Source organism: Eleutherodactylus coqui, chromosome 13 (genome assembly GCF_035609145.1).
Source record: "Eleutherodactylus coqui strain aEleCoq1 chromosome 13, aEleCoq1.hap1, whole genome shotgun sequence".
In the NCBI taxonomy this organism is placed as follows: domain Eukaryota; kingdom Metazoa; phylum Chordata; class Amphibia; order Anura; family Eleutherodactylidae; genus Eleutherodactylus; species Eleutherodactylus coqui.
In genome coordinates, this window is record NC_089849.1 from 50,080,713 (window position 1) to 50,093,250 (window position 12,538).

A 12,538-nucleotide genomic window follows, 5' to 3' on the forward strand; every position below is an offset into this window, starting at 1 on the left:
GAATCGATGAACCCTTCCTGTCAGCTGTTGAGAACATTTCAGTACCTCCTTCTAATCGGCAGCAACTTCAAGAAGCCTCCTGTCCGCAGGGGCCAATATTCCAGCAGAACCTAAAACTGCTACAATTCATCACGGCGTAAACACCAAAGAAGGTCCAACGGGCTGTTAAAAGGGGGTCTCTAATAAATTGACCATTCAGTATATATAGTACATACAAAAAGGAATTACACGGGTCCGTAATATATCCATCCGCTGCTGCACAGGATCCGTACACTTGGCTTTGCGAGATGCACGGACACAAGACCTTTGCGAGTTATATGAAACCTACACCGCCATTACTATTCATTTGTCCAGGCCCGACTAATGCAACCCCTCTTCCGCATACATCACATTGCTATGCTTGGCACATAGAGCTCCGTTTTGGAGAGAAGACAAACATCAAACAGTTCGATAATACAGCAACGAAAAAAAGCCGTTTAATATTCAACTCATCCCAAATAACAAAGCCGTCCGCTAAATGCAAGCAATCAAACGTGTGGTATGGGGTTACAGAGCAAGACCAAGCTTGTTCGGGATGCAAATGGTAATTCGCCAATTAATAATTCATGGCCCTCGTTAGACATTCACTAATCTTGGCCTGCCAGCCTACACCAGCACATGGATGAAGTACTGGGATTTGGTGTGTAAGTGGATCCCTTCTGTCCGCTCATCTCCCTGCTCCGAGGCCAATTTATGGGGTTTAATTAAAATTATTAATTACATAGCACGAAAAAAGACCAATTTTATCTCCCTGAGACAGCGGGGAAGACAGATTTTGAGACTGTGCAGAACAGATGATCTTCCGGTACTCTTGGCTTTCTGGGTCCATATGCCCTGCCTCCGTAAATCCCATATGCCTCCGACCCACATTTCCCTGATAAAGTGTCGGCAATAAACGGAGAAAGGTTAATGTTTCAACCTGTAATTTCTGTAATAGCTTTCGAGTCTTCGCTGCCGTGGGTGAAATCATTAAGTGTTAAATCGTTATGAGACGCGAATATGGTAGAAGCATGATGGGAGAATTAACCGTTCTCCTACCGACGCGTCCGCCATGGGCCGCACTGCCGCAATAAACAGAAGGCGCTTTGGCTTTTAACGCTCACTTTCTTCAAGTGAAATATTCCATTTTCTCCTGTCAGATTTTCAGGACGCCGTTAAAGTACCATTAACGAAGCGCAAAAGTGAAAATAAACAAAGAGGCGCTGGCTCCATATAAAAGAAATGTCTTAAATATAAAATCCCAGCGTGATGCCATGTCCACGCCAAGACGCATTTCAAAAGTGACTGCTTGCTTGATCACAGCTTCCCGGTTACCCTCGTCAAAAATCAAATCCAGGACCGCCCATCTGCTGAACCTTACAATCGCCTGGACATAAGTACACGTTCCCATTTACATGGTATAAGACAAGCGGATCATCCGTAAATATAGCGCTAATCATATTTAGTATTCCTACCATTATGTTCCCAATTTCAATATCTAGTATGCTTCTCTACGGAGAACACATCCTCCAGTCTCCTTCCCTGGGAGGTTTATTCACCCCTTTGATGTCACAAAATCCAAAAAGGTATTTAAAGACCCAAAATGTACAAAATCTTTTGATAGATGACCCCAAAGATTCAAGTAGTCATCGATGTAGCGCCCATACCACACAATCATTTATACTCCCAAGAATCCTTTCAAAGAACAGAATGGTCCTTCCCACCATGCCAAAATTAAATTTGCCAATATTGGCGAGAGCCTAGACCCCTTAGGGTCTAGCCCTATAGGCTTGTGTTCCTTGTAGACAGTAGCTGGCTACTAGCTACATACTGGCCTGGTTAAGGTTAAGGGCTCGAGCTCACGACCGTCGCAGGATACACCCGAGGATTTATGCCATAGGAGTACCGTGATTTAAAAAAAAAAAAAGTGCCCGCTGGTGATTGCGGAATTCCTTTAAGCAATAAAGTGAAGCACTATGGATTGGGAACCATGAAGAAACCCAACCAAATCTTGGAATCCTCAGCATAGGCTCCATTGGTATTATTGTACCTTGATGCCACCGGAACTGGTGGGTGTGCAAAAGGGGAAGGCTATGTGACAGCCGGGTGACGCCTCCTGTTTGTAATTGGCTGCTGGGCACGCTCCCGTGCTCCGACTCACAGGTCCTGGCAGTCAATCATCACTCCAGCGTCACTTTTTCCTGCCGTGCTACACTTCTCCTGTCCGGCCACTGAGTCCTGGGGTCTCCGCTAACACGCAGATGCTGTGCAGTGTGAGAGCGGCTGCGGGAGCTGGGATTCCGCTGTCGGCCACACTCCGAGCGCAGCTGCCAGAGCACTGGTGGATACAGTGACAACGGGGGCAGGAGCAGGGGCGCCGCCGCACATGGTAGCTCCATCGGGGAGTATGCCTGCGCGTTGGGGGATCAGCACCACATGCAACCTCTAGCGGGGACAGTGGCAGTGGTGTCCGCCGCCGGGTACACTAAGAGCAGGGGGCAAGAGCAGGGGCGCCGCCGCACAGCACATGGACAATGCCTGAGGCGTCGGGACCACCGCAGTAATTAAACCTCCAGCGGGGACGATGCCAGCAGAGCCCAGCACAGGTTAGATTGACAGCGGGGGCAACACAGAGGAACACTCCGATAAGCGGGCTGTGAGTGGCAGAAGTGCAGACTACCAGGACTTGTGAGCCCGGTAAAGTGGAGGCACGACTTCAGCCAATCACATACAGGGGGCGTCACCTGGCTCTCAAATTGCCTTCCCCTCTGGCACATCCACCAGATCCGGTGGCATCAAGGTACAACAATATCGGCTCCATTTTAGGTGTGGAATAGTGGTACACACCCACATTCAGGCTTGGGCCCCTGTGGCAAAGAAACCCATCCTGCAGCTGGCCTCGCCTGGCTATCAGGCGTGGCCTCATGGCAATAGGAATACCAATCTTACGGATTGGTAGTGGCACTGCCAAAATGAACCAAAGCAAGGATTTACACTTCTTGTGTAAACTTCACCACACTATTTTAACTGAATTTCCCCCCCATAGGCCGGCTGTACACAAACCGATTTGCATTGTGGAATCTGTGGTCGGCGTTCGCACTGCGATTCCGCAGCAAAAAACGCCCATAACATGCTATGGAAAAAACTGATTCTTCCTGCACACTTGTGGAAACTAATTGCGATTTGGACGAGCAGAGGAGAAAATCAATAAATCACACCATGCTCTATTTTTGTGCGGTGTCCGCATGCACAGTTTCCATTGAAGTCAATGGAAGCCGTCCGACCCGTAGCCCATACACAATCGACATCGCAGACAAGTTGTGGGTACCTGCATCATTGTCTAGCAACAATGCGGGAAAAACAAACATTTATACATTAGCCACCAAACCAACGCTTAGGGGGCCCGGCCTGTAAAAATTCTCCAATTCCACACAAAAAGTTGACCAAGGGTCAGCGAGTCGGCTTGTGCCAACACCAACTTGGATCGGTTTTCGAAATGACCTGAGAGGGAAGAGCGACTTGTATGCAAATGGCTCTAGAGCCGCAACCAAGCTATACAGCAAGCTGAAACTGTAGAACTTCATACCGGCGGTGGGTGGACAGTCTTCAAAAACTCAGCACAAATGAAGGGACCCTCTCCCAAATTAGGCCAGGTGATATGGCAGGACGCAGAATTTCCATCAAATGCTAAAAAAATTCTATTTTAATAAGTATTCCACACTCCTGATGATAATTTCTGCGATTCCCATCATATCCGCTATATTTAGAAAGATTAAAAGGAATCGCAGTCAAAGCCAAATGATGGCGAATGCAGAAATATAATCCCGCCGCATCCCACGCCAACCGAGTATTTATTATTCCAGAAGATATTCTGCGCTTGGCACCATTCATCTCCGTATTAAATAATGTATGGCTGTGATACCGAGCGCATCGTGTATGACGGGTTCTGCACCGCTTGCACCTCGGCTTCTACAGGGTCCGCGATCCGCAGACCAGGATTACAGAGCAGGTGCGCCATATGGGAGAAATAATAAACGTGCTTCGGGTATTGCCAAATATTTTGTGGAAGGTCATGTTGGCTCTTTAAAGACATTTACGTCTTGTGGCATCGAAGGGATGAAGAAACACCTCCCACGGAAGGAGACCGGAGACCACGTGCTCTCCGTAGAGAAGCATATTGGATGCATTGTAGAACTTTTATTGGGGGGGGGGGGGGGGGGGGGATTTTGCCATTTGTATTTTGGATTTCATTTTTACAGCATTCAGTGGGCAAACTAAAGGATGTGATCTCCTTGTTCTCCGGATCGGCACGATTTTAGTGACATCGTGTTTAGAGTTATTTTAGGTTTTGCTATTATTGTACACAAAAAAAACTTTATTTTTTGTAAATAAAAGATCTGCTTTTGTATCGCTGCATTCCAAGAGCCGCAGCATTCTTATTTCTCCATCGACGGAGCTCTACGAGGTCTTGCTTTTGGTGGGATGAGCTTTACTCTTCATTTATCCAATTTTTGGGAACATATGACATTTTGATTGCTTTTACTCCATTTTTTCCTTCTACAGGCAAGACTAAGGCCTCATGTCCACGGGCTTAAAATCCGCAGCGTTTCTCCCACACGCGGATCCGTGCCCCACAGGGATGCATTGGACACCCGCAGGTAGTTAAATACCTGCGGATGTCATATTTCCCGTTAGGCGCGGATCCGCATGCAGGAAAAAAATGGACATGCTCCATTTTCGTGCGGGTGTCCCGCGGGGACGGCTCCCGCAGGCTTCTATAGCCTTTGTCTATAGGATGAGGAAAACATATATCAGATTTGTGGGACCCCCAACCATAATAAGATCTGGGGTCCCTGAGTGAAGCAGAGGTCACACAAACGCTTTACTCCTTCATTCTTTTAATGGGACTGCTGGAGATAGCGGAGCGCTTGTACTTGGTTATTTCCCGCAGTCCCATTGACTGTAGCGCACATGCGTAACCACCACCCATGTAATTTAGGAACGTACAGGACCCCTATTGTTGTGATCAGTGGGGTCCAGCAGTCAGACCCCAGCGATCAGGTATTTATCCCCCCCATCCTATGGACAGAGATTGCGTTCTTTGCTTGAGACAACCCCATTATTCCCAAGACTGACTTATCACCTATCCATAAGTAGAAGTGATAAAGGTTTGATGAATGGTGGTCTCACTGGTGAGAAACCCACCAAACTAAAGAACAGGGCTCCGTTCCGCTTTTTCCTGGTTATTACAGGCTCTCGGCACCCTAAAGCTGGGTTCACACAGGGCGGATTTGCTGCGGTTTTTCCGTTGCGGTTTTGCCGCAGAAGAACTGCTTCTGCGGCAAAACCGCTTCAAAGGTTAATTTTGGCTTGCGGATTTTTCTACGCTTTTTTACTTTTTGCTGCATATTTGGTGCGGATTTGGCTGCGTCCATAGAGGTCTATGGACTAAAAAGCGCTGCGGAAAAGCCCGAGAAATTAACATGTTGCATCTTTGAAAACCGCACCGCAGTTGCATTTCCGCACTGCGGCTGTGCGGAAAAAATCCACACTGTGAGAACAGCTTTTTGGCAAATCTCATTTGTACTGCAAATGCAGCGGTTTAGCCGCAGTGCGGAAATGCAACGGCAATCCGCGGCAAAACGGCGGCAAATCTGCACTGTGTTAACCCAGCCTAACGTGACGTGCAGATTGAACCGAGCAATGGCCACCGCATTTATTTCACAGACAGTTTCCAAGTGTGGGATCCTGCAGCGCTTTCTACCCGCTTCTTTAAATCTCCTGCTTGCCCGCGTATCCGTGGCACGGACGCATTGTCAGCTCCGGGTGTGCCGCAGATCGGACGGCTTCCATTGATTTCAACGTAAACAGTCCGTGCGGGACACCGCAGAAAATGGAGCATGCTACGGGTGTTTTCCCGCGTGTGCGATCCGTATGCCAGGAAAAGATGACATCCGCATGTATTTAATTACCTTCGGATGCCTAATGAATGTCTATAGGTATATTAAACTGCGGATCACCCACGCGGATTCGACAATTCAATTTTGCCCGTGGACATGAGGTGGAAGTCTCCTCCCTCACCTTCTAGGTGCTCCCCTAAAGGAGAGATGATACCCCTCCCGACCTAAAGGTAGCCGTCACACCAAAAAGCCAATTGTTGCGAGTCCGACTGCTGAACCCCAACGTAGACCAATCTCGCATAAACCCATGTGAACGCCTCCTTAGTACAATTTTCCGTAGGGCGCTACAGAAAGTACCATTTGCGCCAAAATCCACACAGTAAAATGCAGATTTTGATACACCAGCAGAATTACGGGGGAGCGTGTGATATCAGGCCGTGATTCACTTTGTGATATCGCGCTCGCCAACATGCGATATCCCGGCGGTTGTGAGACGATTTTATTTCAAGACCGCCTTGCATCACTTCGGGGGAAGTAGGGATCCTCCGCCGCGGCTGACCGCGGAGTTTCTCCAATTGTCTTCAATGGGGAAACCTCGCATTGCGCGGCGTGCATCTATTTATGGCTCACACGACCATATCCTGCAGCATGAGGAGGCGAGATATCCACGTGCGGCACGCAGTCAGTACGCAGGGACATTGCATAGTGACTGTGTGCCGCCCATCGCCATGTACTATCAAGATAGAGCATGTATATTTTGCACATGTGAGCGGTAACATGGCCGCCTATAGGTTGGTACAGCGTATTCTGCGCACGGAATGCGCTACACTGACACGCTCGCGAGAACCCGCCTTTAGAAAAGTGGGCATTGGGGATCCCCCCCAAATATAAGCAAAAAAAAAAAAAAAAAAAAGATGGGAAGAGAAAGACACCATTGCTACATCTTCCGGTCTGTTCGGACTTGATGAGACCCTCCATTACACTGTCCGCTCATTGATTGGCGCAGTCACCATGCCGTAAAACCCCACTGGCGCAGCACAGATCAGCAGGGGACTGAAGATCTGCATTACATATGGAGCCCCCATCACACTGCATACATATAGGGTGCAGGAGACCATTATCTCTATGGCTGCACGTTATAGAGGATGCACACAATATGCTGCATGTACCATACATTACATACATGCTGGCACGTCATACAACACATGATGGATGACACTACATCTCCAACACGTCCTACCTGATACCGCAACAACTCTCCAACATCCATGTCTACTGGGACCGCACACAGCAGTAAAACGAGCGCGCCCTCGTCGCAAAGAGCAACGTAAAAGCCGGCTCTGCCACACTGCCGTAATGCGGAAGCGTCCAAAAGGAAGCAAAATGTCGTGAGACTCTGCCTCCCTGCCGTAAAGTTACCTGGAGACTGATGTGCGCTTGCGCAGTCCAAGCTGCAGTCACTGAGGCGACTCAGTCATGTTAGCAGGCGGGCTGTAAACGTGATGAGACCTCTTGTCCCCCAATATTAATTAAAACTAGTGTCAGTAATGACCAATTATGATACTTGTTCATTGTTTATGCATCATGAAGACAATAAAGTTGTGTTAGTGCATATAATCCATTCGCCAAAAACATGTATACTGTGCTTACATACAGTACTGGGCAAAGGTTTTAATCCACTCTTACTCTTGCTGTCCTATTTTTCAGCATTTTTGCGTTTTTTAACGCTCCTCATCACCCATTACAATGGTGGTGTGCGTTAAAAAGCACTGTCAAACGCTGCCTTCAAAAACGCCACTTGAAATCGCTGGAAAAATACTGCGATTTTGAGCGGCGTTTTCTGAACACGTATTAGAGTGGCCTCAGGCAGCTGTGCATACAAAGTAAGGCTTCATTCACACGAGCGTAGGTAGCATAAAACCGCGTGACTGAGCGTTTTTCCGTGATCTCAGACACTATTTTCTCGCCCATTCACATGACCGCGAGCATTGTTTTTAGCAAAAAAAAATACGCTGCATCCCAGAAAAGCCTCGCTCTGCCAAAAACCTCGGGATGCCTTCCAATGCCTAAATAGAGGCACCTGTAAGATCTTCGCAGCGTTGGCCACTGCAAGCATGCCTCCCCCTCCTTTTTTTCTAGCTCCTATAGGAGTCTATGGGAGACGCCGCCATATATTTGCCAAAAGATAATTCTAGAACTATCTTTCTGGTCACCGTATATTCTCCGGACGTATTTCGGCTGCGTATGCTCTATTTACAGGGGGTCAACATTTTTACACACCGTATAATCGCCCGTGTGAACGAATGCATTGGAAACCAATGTCTCAGATGGTCGCGTATACGCGCCCGTCTGAATAAGCCCTAAGAATGGTTCCAAAAATAGGCTTTCTAATGTACTGCTGTACTGAAGGACAGTATTAGCGGAAGGATAAAATATGGTGTTACTCCAGCCCCCCAGGACAAAAAGAAAAAGGATTAAAAAAAATAGTAAACTTATTTAACCAGCACAGCGCACTTCATGGAGAAAATACAAAAACACGTGGAGAAAATAGCTAAATCTGCCCATCCTGCCTTACAAAAAATGGGATAGAAATTGATTAAAACAGCAACTTATCCTGAAAAAAAATCCCCTTTTTACAAACGCCCGCGTCTCACAGGCGTTTGTAAGAATAAATAAATTTAAATGCAGCGTTTTACAGCGTTTTCAAACCCGTTCAACAGCATTTTTAACCCACCCTGTCACTGCAATGGGCAATGCGGTGAGTTAAAAAGTGCTGTAACGCACTAAATTAGAACAGACAGCGTTCAATTAGCTATAACGCTCATTAGAGAAGCCCCATTAAATCAACGGAGGCTCAGTACAACGTTTGAAACGCTGTAAGGCCTCGTGTCCACGGGGAAATTTGGGCCCGCACGAATTCCCCATGCAGAATCCCGCAGCGGGACCCTCCTTTCCTGCAGACATGAAGCCAAGAAATAGCTATTACTTACCTGTGCCTACGCTGCGGGTCTTCCCTCAGCCGCGGACAGGTCTTCTTTCTTTGGCCCGGCGGATGTGTTCGGCACACTGGCAGCATGCCTCGCGCATGTGCTGTACACATTTTTTTCTAACTCCTGTTTTACTGCGGTCCCGCAGCACGGACGCAGTGACAGCTGCTTATGTGCCACGGGACCGGACGGCTTCCATAGGCTTCAATTGAAGCAGCGGGAGACGTCTGTGCACAAGATAGAGCATGTTACGGGTGTTTTCTCGCACGTGCAATCAGCGCACCAGGGAAAAATGACATCCGCAGGTAATTAATTACCTGCGGGTGTCCAATGATTCCCTATGAGCGCAGAACATGCGTGCGGGATACCCGCGCAGATTTGCTAATTCCATTTTGCCCGTGGACATTGGGCCTAAGAAACGTGGACATTGGGCCTGTGTGAGAGCGGCCTTACACAGCACCGTTGACAAAAAAAGAAAAATGTCAGGGGTCTTTAAATACAGCGAAAAACACAAAAATACATGTTTTTTAAATATGAAAAAGTTGCATAAAAGAAAAAAAAACTTTATAATTTTAGTATTGACATAATCATTCTGGCCTGTAGAGTTAGGGATCATTCACATGACCGTGATTTTGATGCGTATTACGCCCGCGATGCACTACCGCGTGATACGTGGAAAATGGAGTCCATGAAAGTCAATAGACTTTCACTGATCTGTTCACATTAGTGTGTAGATACATGCGTGAAAAAGATGGCAGCGTGCTCTATTTTGCCGTGTACCACCCAGCGTGAGCCCTATTCTTGTAATGGGCAGTGTATGCAATGCTGTCCATACACAATACATTGCGTATGGGCGATGATACATATGCATCCCTGCTACAAAACGGAGCGGGGAAGTTAAAGAAAAAAGTCACACTGGGCATGATCGCGTGCGTGAGGTTGTGGTTATGCGCAGTGCACTCACTGCCAGTAAAACGCTGCAGGACTCCCATAGCATTTTAGGCATAGGATTATGTGAATGAGCCCTTCATTTAACATATCTTTTAGGCCGGCTGCACACAACCGGGTCGGATTCTGCATGAGGGAACCCGCAGCAGAATCCGACCCTGTGCCCAGCCAACGTCCGCGCATACCTGCTTTTTGTGTATCATCTCTGCACTGTGGAACGTCCACACGGCGAACCATCGGACATATGCAGTACAGATTTTTTTTAAACCTAGCAAGGCTTGCTAAAATTTCTGCCATGGCAGCCCTAGGGTTTTCAGAATGCCCCCGGGGCCATAGCATTTGCATGGCACCCCACAATCTCATCGTGGGGGCAGTGCGGGGCCCCGAACATTGATCACAGCGTTTAACCCTTTCCAATTCAATTTCTATCCTGGTTTTCCTAGGGGGCTTACTCTCTTCCTGCTGTTATACAACGGCGCTATATGCTGGCTAAAGCCAGTACTGCATGAGGTGACACATTGGATAGGCTCCGACAGCAGAGAGGCTGGCAATATACAGTAAGAGAACCCAGACGGACGTCTTCCAACATCGGAGCTGTACAGCCGTAAATCATAATGATTGCAGAGGTCAGACAGTGGATTGGAAAGGGTTAAATGCCGCAGGCAGAATTGATGGCGGCATTTGAAGTGTTAAGAGCTCCGATCAATGGCGCTGCTGATTAGAGCTGTTGCAAGCGGTAAGAAACATCACCTGCATTGTATTGAGTGGGATCCCCTCCATACAAACCTCAAACTTCTAGGATGTAAATGTACGCCCTGCAGTGTTAAGGGGTTAAGGCGCAATCAGGCTTCGTCACTAGGAGGATAAGCAATTGGCTGAATTATTTAACAATGTAACTAATGAGGTATTTGAAGCCATAAAAATCCTTAAGGCAGGAGTCACACGGGACTGAAATCCTGCTGAAATCCCGCTGAAATCTCGCTGAATGACCGCTCCGAAAAACCACGAGATTTTCGCGGGATGAAAACAGCTTCAAAACCCGTGGCCTTTCACTGTGAGATTTGGAGCGGCTTCGCCGTTAGCATTCCGCTGCAGCTGTTTCTCCCCATAGAGAGTAGAGAGGCTACCCCGGAAAAGGGTAAATAATTGACATGCCACAGTTTTGAATTCCGCGCCGCTTGTCCATTTACGAGCGGCTCGTCCACAGAGTGTGGATGAGATTTTTGCTAAATCTCGTCTACTTTGCTGGCTAATCTTGGGATTAGGAGCCGCGGGCAGAACTGCCGCACAGAATTTCCGCATGGAAATTCCGCGTCAATTCCACCCTGTGTGAACCCAGCCTAAGGGAACATGTCAGCAGGGTCATGCTGCACAAGCCATGGGCAGCATGAACCTGGGACAAATATGCCCATTTTGCCCATGTTTGTTTTACTCTGAAACGCTGCTACATTTCAGAAAAAAACATGCTTAGAAATTTGACTTGTTGCTGAGTTGGAACGAAGCTCAGATCAGAGGCTGGCCGCACCAGGATATTCCCACTTGCAGCATGTTGACTGACAGCTCTCTCCCTATACTTAAGCAGGGAGAGGAGCTGTTAGTCTTAATGAGGTGGGCATGAAGAGTTCAGCTCTAAGTCATACTTTTCAGTATGTTTTTGGACACGTTGACCCAGGTTCATACTGTAACTATGTAAATGCCTCTTTTTCAGTATAAGTAGAGCCACGTGTAGCAAAAGCAAGAGAAGAAAGAAATGTTTCCGTAAGGCCGCTTTCACATCTGCGCCAGAACCTCAGGCTGGAGGTTCCATTAGAGATCCCGCTGAAAATACCAGAAGAAAAAGCGCTGCATGCAGCACTTTTTCTTCCATCCAAAAGCCAAGTATCTGGGCGGAAAGCCGGCGGACCCCATTATAGTCAATGGGTTCTGTCCGGCGCCATTTGGTTCCGCCCAGAGATAGAACCATTCGGCCACTGGGATTCCACTTTCCTGCTCCCCGAACAAAGCAGGAAAGCAGAATTCCAAATGCAGATCTCAAAACACCCTAAAGAACATTCACAAGTTGTCACTAAAGGTTAGGGAGTATGGCTGCAATGGTTAAATCCGAACAGCTGGTTTAAAAGTGACGGTGGATGGATCACTGGAAGGGGTCACTTTCTCTTACAGATTATCTTGGTACTCATTGTCATATGAGCAGACCTTAAGATCATGCAATGGATACTAAGTACGCAGGCCGGTCCACGCGAGTGTCAAAGTTGCAAAAGGTATCTATAATAGATGCTAAAAGAATTCCAGCACCAGACATTGTGAGGCACATCCTATCAACCCAATTCCTTCTTCCAAGAGGAAATCCTATTTCTATTTTAATGTCTAAATAATTTGAGTGATGATGGTTATCAGAGAGGAATGATAGGGTTAAAATATAAACGAAGTGTTTTAAATGTGCTTTTACTACATGATGGAGATTGATAGCAGTGATACTATTTGTTCTTCTGCGCACTTCCTCTTTTTTCCATATTGTAATCTGCTCAATTTAACAGAAATAGATAAGAACGTCTCCATTTATCTTCAGCAGACTCCAGCAAGACAAGAAACGGTGTTAATATTTTATAGACATGCATAGACAGGCTGCTAGCTAAGATTACTTAGAGATATCCACCAAATGAGATACATATATTGAAAGAAGAT

General features: G+C 47.2%; 1 protein-coding gene across 1 annotated transcript in view; it reads right to left on the reverse strand.

Moving 5' to 3' along the window:
* CTNNBL1 (catenin beta like 1) overlaps nt 1-7,279 on the reverse strand; it is a 34,308-nt gene extending 27,029 nt beyond the window's left edge. The window contains exon 1 of the mRNA XM_066586332.1: nt 7,159-7,279. Within this exon, the coding sequence (XP_066442429.1) occupies nt 7,159-7,188 (30 nt within the window). The 5' untranslated portion in view covers nt 7,189-7,279. The remainder of the gene's footprint in view (nt 1-7,158) is intronic.
* Between the last annotated feature and the right edge of the window lie 5,259 nt (nt 7,280-12,538).